The 14,119-nt window shown below is 31.6% G+C and overlaps 1 protein-coding gene across 1 annotated transcript; it reads right to left on the reverse strand.

The window, feature by feature from the left end:
• Positions 1-2,297: 2,297 nt before the first annotated feature.
• On the reverse strand, positions 2,298-5,906 carry LOC101055606 (Hop-interacting protein THI063). The gene is given in 4 exon segments (NM_001279310.2): positions 2,298-3,024; positions 3,445-4,668; positions 5,191-5,260; positions 5,559-5,906. Coding segments are annotated over 4 exon segments (1,890 nt in total). The 5' UTR covers positions 5,618-5,906; the 3' UTR covers positions 2,298-2,487.
• Between the last annotated feature and the right edge of the window lie 8,213 nt (positions 5,907-14,119).

The following is a 14,119-nucleotide window of genomic DNA, read 5'->3' on the forward strand; positions in this document are numbered from 1 at the left end:
AAAAAATAAAAATAAAAATTCTATTCTTTCTCTATAATTAGTGTGGTTAAATGGATAAATTTTTAATCCTTTCTTTATAATTAGTATAATTAAATGTATTGAATTATTAGTAAAAACAATCAACATTTCCTCTCTCCCATGTCACTTCTGAAAATTACTAAACAACTCTTCACCTTTTCATCTTATCCTATAATCTTTAGCTATATATGTGTATCATGAAAAGTAATTATTCTTTATCACTTGCCTCTTGTTGATGTGAATCATTAGGTAATTTTTATGTTTTTTTTTTGTTTTAAATATTATTATTTGTTTGATCCAAATTAGAGTGATATTTTAAAACATAGTTTTATCTTTACTATTTTAGATGTTTTTTTTTATTACGGGAGAAGGTATCATCAAGAACTCTACTCCTTATGTATTTCGTTTTTTACTATATATATTGTTATAATTAAATTCTTAAGAAGGATATAAATGTTGTATTTGTTCTTGTCTGTTTAATTTTTTTGTATTCTTTACCGATTTATACTTCTTTATTTAATCTACTATGAAATTATGAATGTTATAAGTCTACTTTTATTTTTCCTAAATTTACTTATTTATGACTTTTATATTCGTTTTTAAATGTACTTTTATACTTTTTTTTCTTTTATCCTTTCCTTACTAATATAGTTTCTTTAAGTAGATACATATTGGTGTACTTAGAGCGTAATGAGAGTTTATTAAGGATAAATCATATAGATATATTCATATTATTTGATGCTATACTAATATTATTATTTTTCCATATTTTTTGCTTGATGATCAATGTAGTATTCGATTATTATGAATTTTATTTAATGAATAAAATATAAATTGCTAAAACTAATATTTTTAATTTCAAAATTTTCTATATAATAATTCAACTAGGGACAAACGTGCAACGCGCGTTCCGGGAACTAGTGCTCAAATAAGTAAAGGTTTGTTTAAATAATAATAAATAAAAATACTATAACTAGATTCAATATCTTTTTGACATACAAATATCACCACGATCTGAAAACTCGAGTTACGATGGCACTTATCAAAATTAGGGGTGTCAAATGGGTGGGTTGAGTTGAAATTGGAGATATTAAAATGGATTTAAATTGTGAAAAAAGTTAAAAAGTTGATTTCTTGGGAATATGATAGATTGTTCTAGTAATGTTTCTAAAATAGTGTAGGATAATATCTAAGATAAAAAAATATCTATCACTAGAATTTTCTTTGTAGAAGACTCTAGAAGAATTTCTAGAACCATCCATGAACAAGTATAAATTTGGGTGGTCCTGTACATTTGTAAGCAATCCATATCAACTAGTCTTCTTCTATATCCAAGTTTTCTTATTCAAAATATTCTATCTCCTTTCTACCTTCCTCTTCCTTAGTTGAATCTTCCAATCTTAATTAACGATCTTGGGCTAGCAGAAGGCTTTCTGAATTCAACTTTTCTTCTGCTATTCTCTACAGAAATAGAAGTCGGATTGGGTCTTGACCTGCCCAAGTTTACTTTGTGTTCAAATGGGTTGGGCTCAAATGAACTAAAAAACGTGTTGGGTCTTGACCCGCCCAATTTGACCTGATTAATCTCAATAATATAACATATTGATATTAAACTTTTATAATCACAATTTGAATTTCAACTGAAAAATTTCTTTTAAAAAGTAGCAAATGGATAGATTAATCCTAAAAAATGTTAAATGGATAATAGTTCATACATTCAATATAGTAACATATCTTAATAAAAAGTTTTAAAACCGGTTGAAATTGAAGTTTGAATTGAGCTCAATTGAAGATTCTTTTCAAATGGGTTGAGATTGAAGTCAATTCAAATTATCTTGAGTTCAACCCTTAAAATCTTTAGCGGGTTACCTATATTTGGGTTCATTTTTTACCCCCTAACCAAAATCCATCAATAGGTACATCGACCCATATCTAGAAACGACAAGTTGAACAGTCTCTAAACAAAATCCATCAAAAGGTACATCGACCCATATCTAGAAACGACAAGTTGAACAGTCTCTGGAACCGGAAAACGAGTAGGCAAAATTGAGGGTTATAGCAGGCCATAGGTTCTCTAGACGTAAAAAAAAAAATAATCTCATTTATTTAGTCATTGTGAGACACTTGAGTTTGAAAATCAGTGTAACCTTGCGACATTCATAATGACAAATATGAAAGCAAAAATTCTTCATTCAAACAACTCACACTACAACAGATGATTTGGACAAATTTAGATGTTTGCACTTATTGTTGAAGGTAAAAAGAGTGACAAACAATTCTAGATAAGATACATAAAATACACTTGATGATGTTAATTGTATGTAGTCTACGTAGACCAGATTGTCAAAGAAACTACTCGACATATATGACAGAAACTGGAGAAACTTAAACTAAACAGAAGCAAGCCAAGATCCTTCAAAGAATAGAGAAACAGAGAATAATTCATCATTCATCTATCGATAAGTTTTTCTAGTGCTTTCGATAGTTTTCTTTTGCCTTGTCATCCTTTATAGCCTTACTATTTATCTTGTTCTGGTTACTAACAGATCCCTCCTGAGCACTGCACATTTGAGATTTCATCTTGAAACCAAACTTCTTGGATACATTTCCCCAAGTGCTTGATCCCTTTGATCGACCCAACTTCTCAATCTCCTGCCTCATGGTTGAGCACTCCTTCTCGAGCTCTGACACGCGCACCCTCATACTATCCATTCCCACCTTCAACACCTGGTTTTCTCTCACAGCAGTAGCCCAGCCCCCCTCATTTGGTCCCACCGTGCCACTTCTTAACTGCCTTGACCCCTCATCAAGGTTTTCAGACACTAGGAAGCATCCTGCAATGGATGTTCTCAACTGCAGCTGTTCAAAGAAGAGTACTTGTACTATAATCCTTAAAGGGAGCCGTTCATTCTGTGCAGCATGTGTACAAGCTTCCAAGGAGAGTTTCTGGCAATCCATGAGCCTGCAGAGTTGTTCCCTATCAGATTCTCCCAACCATGGATGTGACTGCATAAACAAAGAAAAATAACAGATTTAAAATCTCTACCCCACTTTGTGGAACTACTGGGTATGTAAGTTATAAAAGATTTACATTCTGAATTCTGAAATGAAAGATCTGAACCAAAACTTGAGAAAATCGCTTTCTTTAGAGCCTATATTTAGATTTACTTTCATTGGCCACTCATCTCGATTTCTTTATGCCCCCAACCCCTGCACTGGTGGTGGGGTATTCAATCACTAGACTGCTGCACCTAACTAGACATGCTCATACGAGCAAGCCACTTGAATCTAAGGCTTGTTGGGTCAATCTCAAATAGGATCTCACTATTAAGTGCAAATTTCAGTAAGCATAGCAATAGTGACAACATTTACTTCAGAGTACACACAATTATCATTACTTAAAAAGAATAACAAACTAAAATTTACCTTGAGATAAATGTCAATTGCACGATAAAGGCCATCATCCAAGGGCCTTGCATATTCAGGAACAGAAGCAGCAAGAGTCTGAAATTTGGGAAGCTTCAAGTTAACATCTGGGGCAACCTCAGCAAGATATCCATCGATTAGTTTTGCCACCATAGTGATTGGTGTCAGAGATGGTGAACCAATCAATTGCTCATCATCAATGGAACAAGGTGATTCACCACCAGTTCCTTGATCCATGGCTAAGAAGTGCTCTAGAATTCTCTGTACGCAGTCAACATTATAAAGTGTTTCCATCGAGTAAGAGAAATTAGGCATTAAGAGATCTTCTAGAGTGGCCTGATCAAGCTGCATTCCTATCCTTTTCTCCAAGTTTGATATGCAAGAGGGACAGGCTCGAAGAATCAAAGCTGTTTTCAGTAGGCCAAAGAGGAATTTAGTTGGAACTAGGCCTTTTTGCATGGGAAGTAAATTATCCACCTCTTCAAGTAAAAGCTTCTGATCTTCTTCTGATAGAGAAGAACCTAAACCAACTGGTGCAAGTCGGTTAGTGGACTCAGAAGAGGTCTGCCGCCTGTTTAGCCCAGGCAGGTACTTTTTAGCATAATAACTGAGGGAACCAGCAACAATATCCTGTTTGACGCCTTGAGATTCCATAGCAGAAATTAGCCTCTTGTAAAGAGGTAAACTTAAAGTTGATGCATCCTCATACCACCAATCTGAACTTGAATGTTTTGGCCTAGCTCCAGTGCTTATTCCATTCCATAGGATACTCCCTCCAGGACTCTGCAAGGGGCCAACGTGCTCCATCACAGGCCAACCAAACAGGTTCGGATCAGTACATGCCTTAACAGCTAATGAATCGATGCACCTTTTCGTAATTCTGAGTTCTTCAGCATATGGAAGAACATCATCACAGGTTTGGAGTGCCTTTAAAGAGTCTTTCCAGCTACGGAGAACTACCTGATTCAGAAAAATCTCAGTCTGTGATATCAGATTCCCCTCCCCATATTCTTCAGTCATATCAAGATGCTCTGCGGCACAGCGAAGGTATACAGCATTACCTGCTGTAAGCTCTAGTTTAACCCCATAACAAAATTTTGCTACTAGTTCAAATGTTTTAGCACCACCAGGGATGTCATTGAGTTCAATAACACAGCCATCTTCTCCTTCAGATGCTTCTGCAATCCGTTTTTCCATAACCCCACTTCTAGAAAGCAATGGGAACTGCAATTATTCGTTGGAAAACATTAAACATGAGACAAATCTAAAAGTTCAATCATCTTCCTTGCAATCAAATTTCAATTTAGATTTGACAAGTTTTAAGGAACTCCAGACAATCAAACTAATTTGATATTCTTCTCGGGAACGATTTACAGTGGTTTTTAAATGTAGAGATGGCCAAAATTTTGATAAAGTTGATATCTTTTTTTGTCTTGGAACATTACCATTGGTTGAAAGCATAAAATCTGGCTTGGAGAGAGTAAAGTAGAGCGCAACAGGTCATTATGAGGTGAAAAATATTGTCACTTCTGCCTAATTTCATCAAATACAGAAGCAAAAAGCATATCGGAAGTACTAAAAAGAAATGATGAAGAAAGAGTAACTGTTTTAAGTTAACAAGGTTGAATAAGGTGTAATTGAGAGCAACCCAAGTGCGACGTGAAGTGTTAATAGCAGAAATCTAAGGGAAACGGAAGGAAAGGCCTACACATCAGTAGATCAATCAATTGTTGCAGAGAACTATACCTTGTGGAGATGGAAAGTCATTTCCCCAACTTCAACAACAATGTCACTTGGGAGGCCAGTTGTGCAGAACCTACAAGCAAATCAACAAAAGGCAAGTTGTAAAATTTGGAAAGCAATATACCACGTGAAGCCATGACCATGCCAGGGCAAAACAAGAACATACAATCTAAGAGCACCCAGCCCCATTATCCACTTAAGGAATAGCAAGTAATTACAAAAATTTCAGTAAAATTATTTGCTCTCTTTGTTTCTGTGTACATTTCTACTAGCCCCACTGTGTCGGTGAAAGGTGATGTGCAGCAAAATTGAACCCCCCAATTAGAGGTTTGAAGCAGATATTGAAAATTGTTAGAAGAAAAGATGGGTACCAGGCCTGGCCTTTTCTTTGGAATGCATCTGTTTTGGATCCCAACTTCATACATGCCATATCTCCCCCTCGACTGTTACAAACACAAACCCCCTTAATTCATCCACATACACACACTCCTTTATTGAGCTGCTTCACCAACAACAAACTTGTACAGATCCACCAAAATGCACCTACTTTACTCAAAATACCCACTTCACAAATCTCTCAGTTTAAGACAAGTATTGTTTCCGAAATGAGACAATAAATTTGGGTCAACTCCAATTCCAATTCCAATAAATACCCACTTGTCACCATAAGATTCCAACACTCAACCCTTAAACAACCCCATTAATAGAGAGAGAGAGAAAATTTAAGGCATGATGAAAATGTAAGAAAATATCTCACCATTGTTTTGCTAATTAATTAATTAATGCTATTTGGTAGAGCTTTGTTCAGTTTTTTTCCTTAAAATGCACTCATTTTGCTTAATTAATTTCATTCTCTCTATCATGTCATACTAATTTTTCTTTTGTTCCAATAATATTTATCCACTTGATTTTATGTTATAAATAAATAAATTATTTTATTAATCATTTTTTAAATATAATAAATTAATATCTTAAATGTATAAACGGTTTATAAAGGTAAATTAAGAGTTAAATATAGAAATTAATTATTAATTTCATAAAGTGAATAAGTATTGTTACTTATCTCAAATAATATAGTAGGCAACTATTATTAAATAGTTTAGTATAGTGAACCGCTGTTGTTTGAGGGTGAAGGTAATAAATTGAGAATATAATAGAAATTGATTTGTCAAAAATAACAAAATTAAATTAGAAAATATTTCACAAGTTAATGGAGACAACATAGATACTTTTTAAGTTTTCACATCGGTGTTCAGAATTTACATTGGAGTCCAAACTACATTTGAATTGTGGGGTTAGCGCTTTCAACAGTATTTTCTCTAAGGTAAAACTTACACACATCGGGACAAATATTTATATCAAATCAATACATATATGTCGTGTTTTTAAATTTATAGTTCATTTATTTTATTAATTCATGTAATAATATATTTTACATTAATTTAATATAAATATTTGATGCAAATAATTTCTTTTTTTTTTATATTCATAATTTAAATTTAAAATTTCTGATTAAGAATGAGGCATGACAATAGACTTGCTACTTATTGGAATTCGGACCTATGTGTTTGTCCAGCTAGGCCATGTGATGCCTGCATATGCTCTAATTATGATCAATTTTTCGAAAAATGAAAAACAGTGCTTGCTTAAACGTGCAGCTGCAGCATTTTATTAAATTCAAATTAATTAAATTTATATTCTTTGACTAATGATAACATTCTGGGTGGTCAATAAACAATTTGTTCATTCATCTCTTTTTCTTTTTCCCAACAACAACAACAATACGAAAATGATTAGTTAGGGAAGATTTACTGAAAACTTTAAACTTATAAGAAGGAAATTTGAACATAATAATCGTTTGATATTATAAAGAAGAATAGAATGATTCGATTCAACATATATTATTATATATGTCATAAAAAAATTTCAATTTCGATTGTGCACACAAAATTTATATTATATGTATATTATGTGGATCGATAAATATTTATTTATCATTTTAAAGTAAGAATTTAAAGTCTATTCGACGTTTGTTATCGGAAGCCTTAAATCACTTATTTTGAAGAAAAAGGAATTGTCAAAAATTATGTGTTTGTCAAATGTGTAAAATTGCTTTTAAATATAATTAAAAGCAATTTTTCTGATGTTAGAAAGAAATTAAAAAAATTTACTTTAAAAAAGAAACAAAAGCAGAATCATAAAATTATTCTTTTAAAGATATATATATATATATATATATATATATATATATATATATATATATATATATATATATATATATATATATATATATATATAACAATTTTTAGCAATTGTAACAGTAATACCCCATAGGCTCTTAAATCACACATCAGCTTAAAAAGGCTTGTTAACATATGAGTTGCTTGCTATATCTTTCATATTCATTAGGTGAATGATTATGGGTAGTCAATTAAGAACCTGTTCATTCTCTCACTCTCATTTTTTTTTCCCTAACAACAACAATATGAAAATGATTTCTTTTTAGGGAGGGGGGGTTCACTGAAAACTTAAAACTTATAAAAAAAAAAAATTAAACATAACAATTATTTTGATATTATAGAAAAAATTAGGATGGTTTCCACTCAATGATGTATTACATGTTCCATAAAGGATGTCTTGTTTCAATCGTGTGCATATAACACACATTTTATGTGAACCTATGAATATTTATTCAACGCTCTAAAATAGTGTTTTAATCACATGTTGCCTAATAAGGACTATAACACCATAAAATCTTTCTTTTTTTTTTGGTTATTGACATGTCTTGTCAAATTAAAACTCAAGATTCTTAAATTATAAATATACTTTAACACATAAAAAACTAGTTGATTCATAGTTAATTTTGGATGAAACTTATTGAGACCAAACCACAAGTCAAACATTCTTAGCAGTTAGCGGAGGGTCCTTCATAAAAATATTGACAAGTTTCATCATGTAAAATAAATTTCGTATTCACAAACTTGTATATATTTAGAACTAACGAATTTAATAAAAAATTTACATATTAAATATTCCTTTATTTGAAGTATTGTCTTGAAGTTCCTAACATCAAATTAGTTATGTATATTTAACTAGGGTTTTATGCATATCATTTTTTAAAATCTGGCTCGAGTTTTTCATATATATATATATATATGAAAAACTCGAGCCAGATTTTAAAAAATGATATGCATAAAACCCTAGTTAAATATACATAACTAATTTGATGTTAGTTAGGAACTTATATATAGCATGATAATTAACAACTTCAAATATGTAAAAGATAGGAGTGTTTGATTGATTCTTGAAATTTAATTGGTGCCACATAAAATGAAATAAATGAAGTAATATTCATGTATTATTTTGAACGACATAAAAAATATTGTATATGTCAATAATTAACAACTTGAAATACTTAAAAATCTAAAATAATTTGATTGATAAATCACGATAATTTACAATTTAAAATATTTTTAAGATGTAAGAAGTTTAATTGACTCTTCCACATTGTTGAGCCAAAAATCACAAACGCAAGTGTACATGGTAAATTGACTTTTAATTATAATTACATGATGCAAGTGTGGAAAAGAAATTGAATAGTGATTTTAACTGAAAGATTTTCAATTAACAACTAAGACAATTAAATAGCAAAGACTTGAGTTCCAACAGAGGTTTTGATCAATAATTAGGAAGATTTCAGGGCTACGACTTTCATACTAATTCATGTAGGGTGTTTTCAGTCTTTGATTCCGCTTGGTTGTCAAGTTACTGATTAATATATGAGGTTAATAATATGGTTATGTCTTACGAACCTCTAAACTTCTACCAAAATACAAGTCTAACTATATCATTAAGCAATGATATGTTTATTTAATTATGGGAGCATTATGTTATCCTCTTGTTTCTTAATCAAGTGAGGCAAACTGGATATCCTACATACAGATAAACATTCATTTAATGAAGAATGATCCTGTTCTCTATGTTCCACGTTTTATCTCTCAATTCCTTTCCAGAGTTCAAGAAAAGACAATACATGTTCTCAATACTAATCAATCATCAAGATAAAGAAACAAGAAAATAAGTCATAATAATAATCAAACTTCATCTAAAATTTCATAAATCATTCGTAGCCATAACCCTAGAAATATTGAATATAACTACTCATAATATGATTCACACGTTTAGATTCTTCAAAATTCATTAAAGAACAAAGAGATGGAAAGAGTAGAAAGACCTTTTGTCATGTGTTCAACAAAAGTTGAAATAGTTAAATATTTAACTCATAACTAAAACTAGCTAATTAATAATTAAATATTTAACTCATAACTAAAACTAGCTAATTAATAATTCATTTTGGATATATATATATATATATATATATATATATATATATATATATATATATATATATATATATATATATATATATATATATATATATATATATATATATATATATCATCTAAAAAAGACCTTCTAATCATTTAAAATTTATTAAACATACATTTATAAAATGATTCAGTTTATATTAAGTTCATGAATACATTAGTTCAAAAGAATATTATGGATTAATATAATTGGGTTAATTTCTTATGTCCAATCAATATGAATTTAGTTAAAGTCCAAATTAATTGATTTGGGCTACAATAGATGAGCCTAGTTTGCTAAGCCCAATGTCATCTCATCCTAGAGGCTCATTTTGGTGTAACGTGACAAATGATATGACATGCCAAGTCAAACAGAGAAGTCACTAGGATCATGTCATGTGTCAAAAATGAAAAACTTGTTCCATAAAATTCATATGTCTCGATTAGCCAAAGAAAATCATATTCCAATCACAACTCCTCTATTCCAAAACTAAAAATAGAGGTCTTCATAATTCAAACAGGAACCAAGAATTCTAACAAGAAGCTAGAGAAAATCTTGTGGATCAAAAATCACAGATTTCTCTATAAGATGCAAGTGTAAGAATTCAAGCGTTCAAATTCAAGAACGATCAAGACTAGGACAACCAGATTCAAGAACAAGATCGAAGCCCTTATATTCAAGTAAGAGTCAAGATCAAGATAAAGTTCAATTTCAATATCGAAGATTCAAGAACAAACTTCAAAGCCCTTGAATCCAAGATCAAGAGCATCAAGTTCAAGTCCATATCAAGTTCATCAAGTCCACAAAATCAAGTTCAAGTTCAACAAAGATTCAAGAACAAGCTCCAAAGCCCTTGAATCTAAGATCAAGTTCAAGAACCCTTGAATTATGTTGAAAAAGATGGATTAGAGGAATAATAGAGATTGTAACACCCATACTTCAAAACATTAAGTATGATTGTGCGATACTTTTCCATTCTTGATTATTATTTTTCTCGACGTGAATTTTACAATCCACAAATTCTGACATGCTCAGTGGGACAATCTCTTTCAAGAATAAAAGAATATTGAGATGAGTTCCAAGAAGATCAAATCTCAATCAACTGCATCTAAGATCACTAACTCTAAATTTTCTACTAAGTCGAAGAATACTTGGTGTTAGCTTTGAAAGTTTTGGAATTGTTTCGAGGAACAAGACCACTATGTTGCTTAGAGATTAATAAAACCTAAGCTCTACTTGAGAAATCTGTTTTTTTAGAACGCTACTATAAAGGAGAACTATGATTCAACTAAGAAATCATCTACACATGCATCACATAATATAATTCTATTGAAGATCAACTTCCATGATAATCTAGGCCACTCTACAACATTCTCAATGATCATGCAAGCTATGGTATCTAATATTTTCTTAGCCGAGGAGCAATTTTCAAATCTAAAGAAGTAAGTTGAACAATTGACAAAATATATATACCACCAAGTATCAAACTGATAAGTTGATGGATAATGAAAGGAATTTAACATGGAGAAGTCATTCATACGCCTGAAAAGGTGTTGAAGTTCAAAAGATCAAGAATTCCACAAATCAAACACGGGATGTCAAGACGAGGTCAGTTTCTTATGAAGGAACTTGATAGCTTGAAGGATTTCATCGAAGGTACAATCAAAGATAATTATGAATTAGTCACCAAGTGTTTTTGATATGTATGTCAAATCATACACTCCAAGAATTGATAGCTTTAAAGTGCCTCTCAATTATCAACCTCCTAAATTTCAATAGTTTGAGGATTAAGACAATCTGAAGCAACATGTTGCACACTTTGTGGAGACATGTAACAATGCTTGAACTTATGAAGATCATATTGTCAAGCAGTTCGTCCTCTCTCTAATAGAAAATGTCTTTGATTCGTACATATATCTCGAGCCCGATTCTATTAATAGTTGAGAGTAACTAAAGCATGAGTTTCTCAATTGCTTCCATATCACAAGGCGTACATGAGCATGGTAGAACTCATGAGTACTCATCAAAGAAAGATGAATATCACGACCTGAGAGCACACCCTAGAATATATGGTATTCTCAAATCGTGGTACAGTATATTCTATTTATTGGAGGTATTATGCAAGTCCTTGGACATCAATCATAGCATATATGTATGAAAAGTAGTTTGGAATGAAAGCTTTTCACACGAAATAATAATACTTCAAAATATCTTTCATTGAACATCATAGGAAAAACTAAGTCTCAAGTCGCCATCTTAGACACACGAATATCTTGGGTCACTGCCCATACATCAACATAATAGAAATATCTAAGTCTATTACCAATGTCTTTAACAAGAAATATAAACATAGTGATGTCCTCGGATCTATAGAGGACATACGCCAACATTACTTGAATGAATACTAATCCAAGCTTCTCTTCAAAGACTCCTCTCAAATGCCACCTACACCTTTAGACATAAGACAAAAATTTATGGAATTAGTACATTAGAATGAACTAAGTATGATAACATGCAAAAAAATCATGCTAAAAGGACATTTGTATAAAACATTTTATTTTTGGAGAAAACCTCATAAGACAAATATAAGAGTCATTTACGATCCACATAAACACATATAAGTCACATAACACAATATAACATATTATCACTTCAAATCAGATAGGCATAAGACTCTCTTACCAAAGGTCATCCTCAGGCTCACTTGAGTGAGAGATGAAGCGGCCGCCCATACAACCCTTCACACATACCTAAGAGATCCTCAAGTATTCCTTAGATAAGATTATTCATTATATTCAACTAAATCTCCTACCAAAAGTTACTCTAAGACTCACCTAAGTAAGACATGAAGAGACCGCCCATACACCCTCTTCAAGCTTACCTAAGCAATCCTCAAAGCTACTCTAGATAAGTACTATTTCACTATCCTTTTTTTTAACTCAAGTCAACTATGTTCATTAAGATATTTAGAAAACATTCAAGAATTAAGGACTTCACATAATGGTCTTCGAAAAGATCTAGGGAACCTACACCCAAGCACCTTCAAATCCTACTCGTGCCATGTCTAGATAGAGTCTCATTCCACTACCTAAACGTTATAAAACTTATCCAATACTAAAATGTATCCCACATGAGAATATGCAATAACCGACATAGACCATACTATCTAGGAATGGAATCCGGAGTCTACCCTACTCCGATTGAGGTTGTTCTACTTGCCAACGGTAGAAGTAGGACACAACCCATGTAGGCACATGGTTAAGAAATATAAGGATTTCTTTTCACTCTAGTCTCATCTCAATAATAGTCACTCCTAAAGCATACTCAGTTCTCATAGAGTAGTTCAATCACAAGGGCTTATGAAAAGATACCATATAGAAGTCATAACCAAATCATACAACACCTTACCAATGATGGGTCTACTAGGGCTGCCACAAAATGGTCAAATAGGATAGCTAAAAGACTTTCTTAAGGATGGTTTCATGTCGTTCCAGCTAACCTACCCCTAAGTTCATCATCTACACAAGAAGGATATCATTACGACCTTCAAGTTCAAGAATATCATAACCTCCTTTCTAGAAGGTTCCAAGTTAATGACCCTCTTAACTAGGTTCAAGGTAATATTTCAATCACACATATACATATATGACAAAGGTTCTTTAGCCTACTAAGTCAAGGATTCATATTCACATTCTTCATGTATCAAGTAAAGAGACATAGGTCTACCAAAATAAGACACACTTCATCATCATCTTATCATATATACAATCATATTCAAGTAGAATATAGGGTCAACTAAGTATAATTATAAGTCACCCTACACACTTCTATATAAATACCATTATACTCCATCACAAGATTCATATAGTCAACTAGGAAGATTCACACTCCAACATCAAGTATACACATATAAGGCATCACTATATCCTATCACGATCACATATAATCACGTTGAGGAACACATGTTTTGACTTCACATATACACATAAATCATATAGACCTTCACAATAATCACATATTCAAGTTATAAAATAATAGAATCATAATTCATAAATTAATGCAAACAAGGTCACATTCTTCACAATTCATAAAGTAATGCCAACAAGGCCACATTCTTCACAATTATATCACATAAGCACCACCACTATAAGTGGATCATACCAACGATCACAATTCAATATCGATACTACACAATATAGAGAAGGTTAGGTCAACATACCAACAATCCAAATCTCAACAACTCCAATCCAAAGCCTATTCAACAAATTCAATCCACAAAGGCTTTTACCAGTAGTCATAGTCACCAATTCAATTCAATAATAAAACTATACAATTATACAAGATAATACAATATGAAATTCATCAATTTAGGAAAACCTATATACAATTCTAACATGCTTATTACATAATTTAATAGTCCAAAGTAAACTACAAAAGAAATCAATAAATGGAGACATGATCAAATTACCCACAACATAGCCAAAATAAGGAATTCATGATTTGTTGGGTTCATCAGAATTTTAGTCTAAAACCATTCAATTAACATCAATTTAGTCATAAATCA

This window comes from Solanum lycopersicum, chromosome 2 (assembly GCF_036512215.1).
Source record: "Solanum lycopersicum chromosome 2, SLM_r2.1".
Taxonomy (NCBI): Eukaryota; Viridiplantae; Streptophyta; class Magnoliopsida; order Solanales; family Solanaceae; genus Solanum; species Solanum lycopersicum.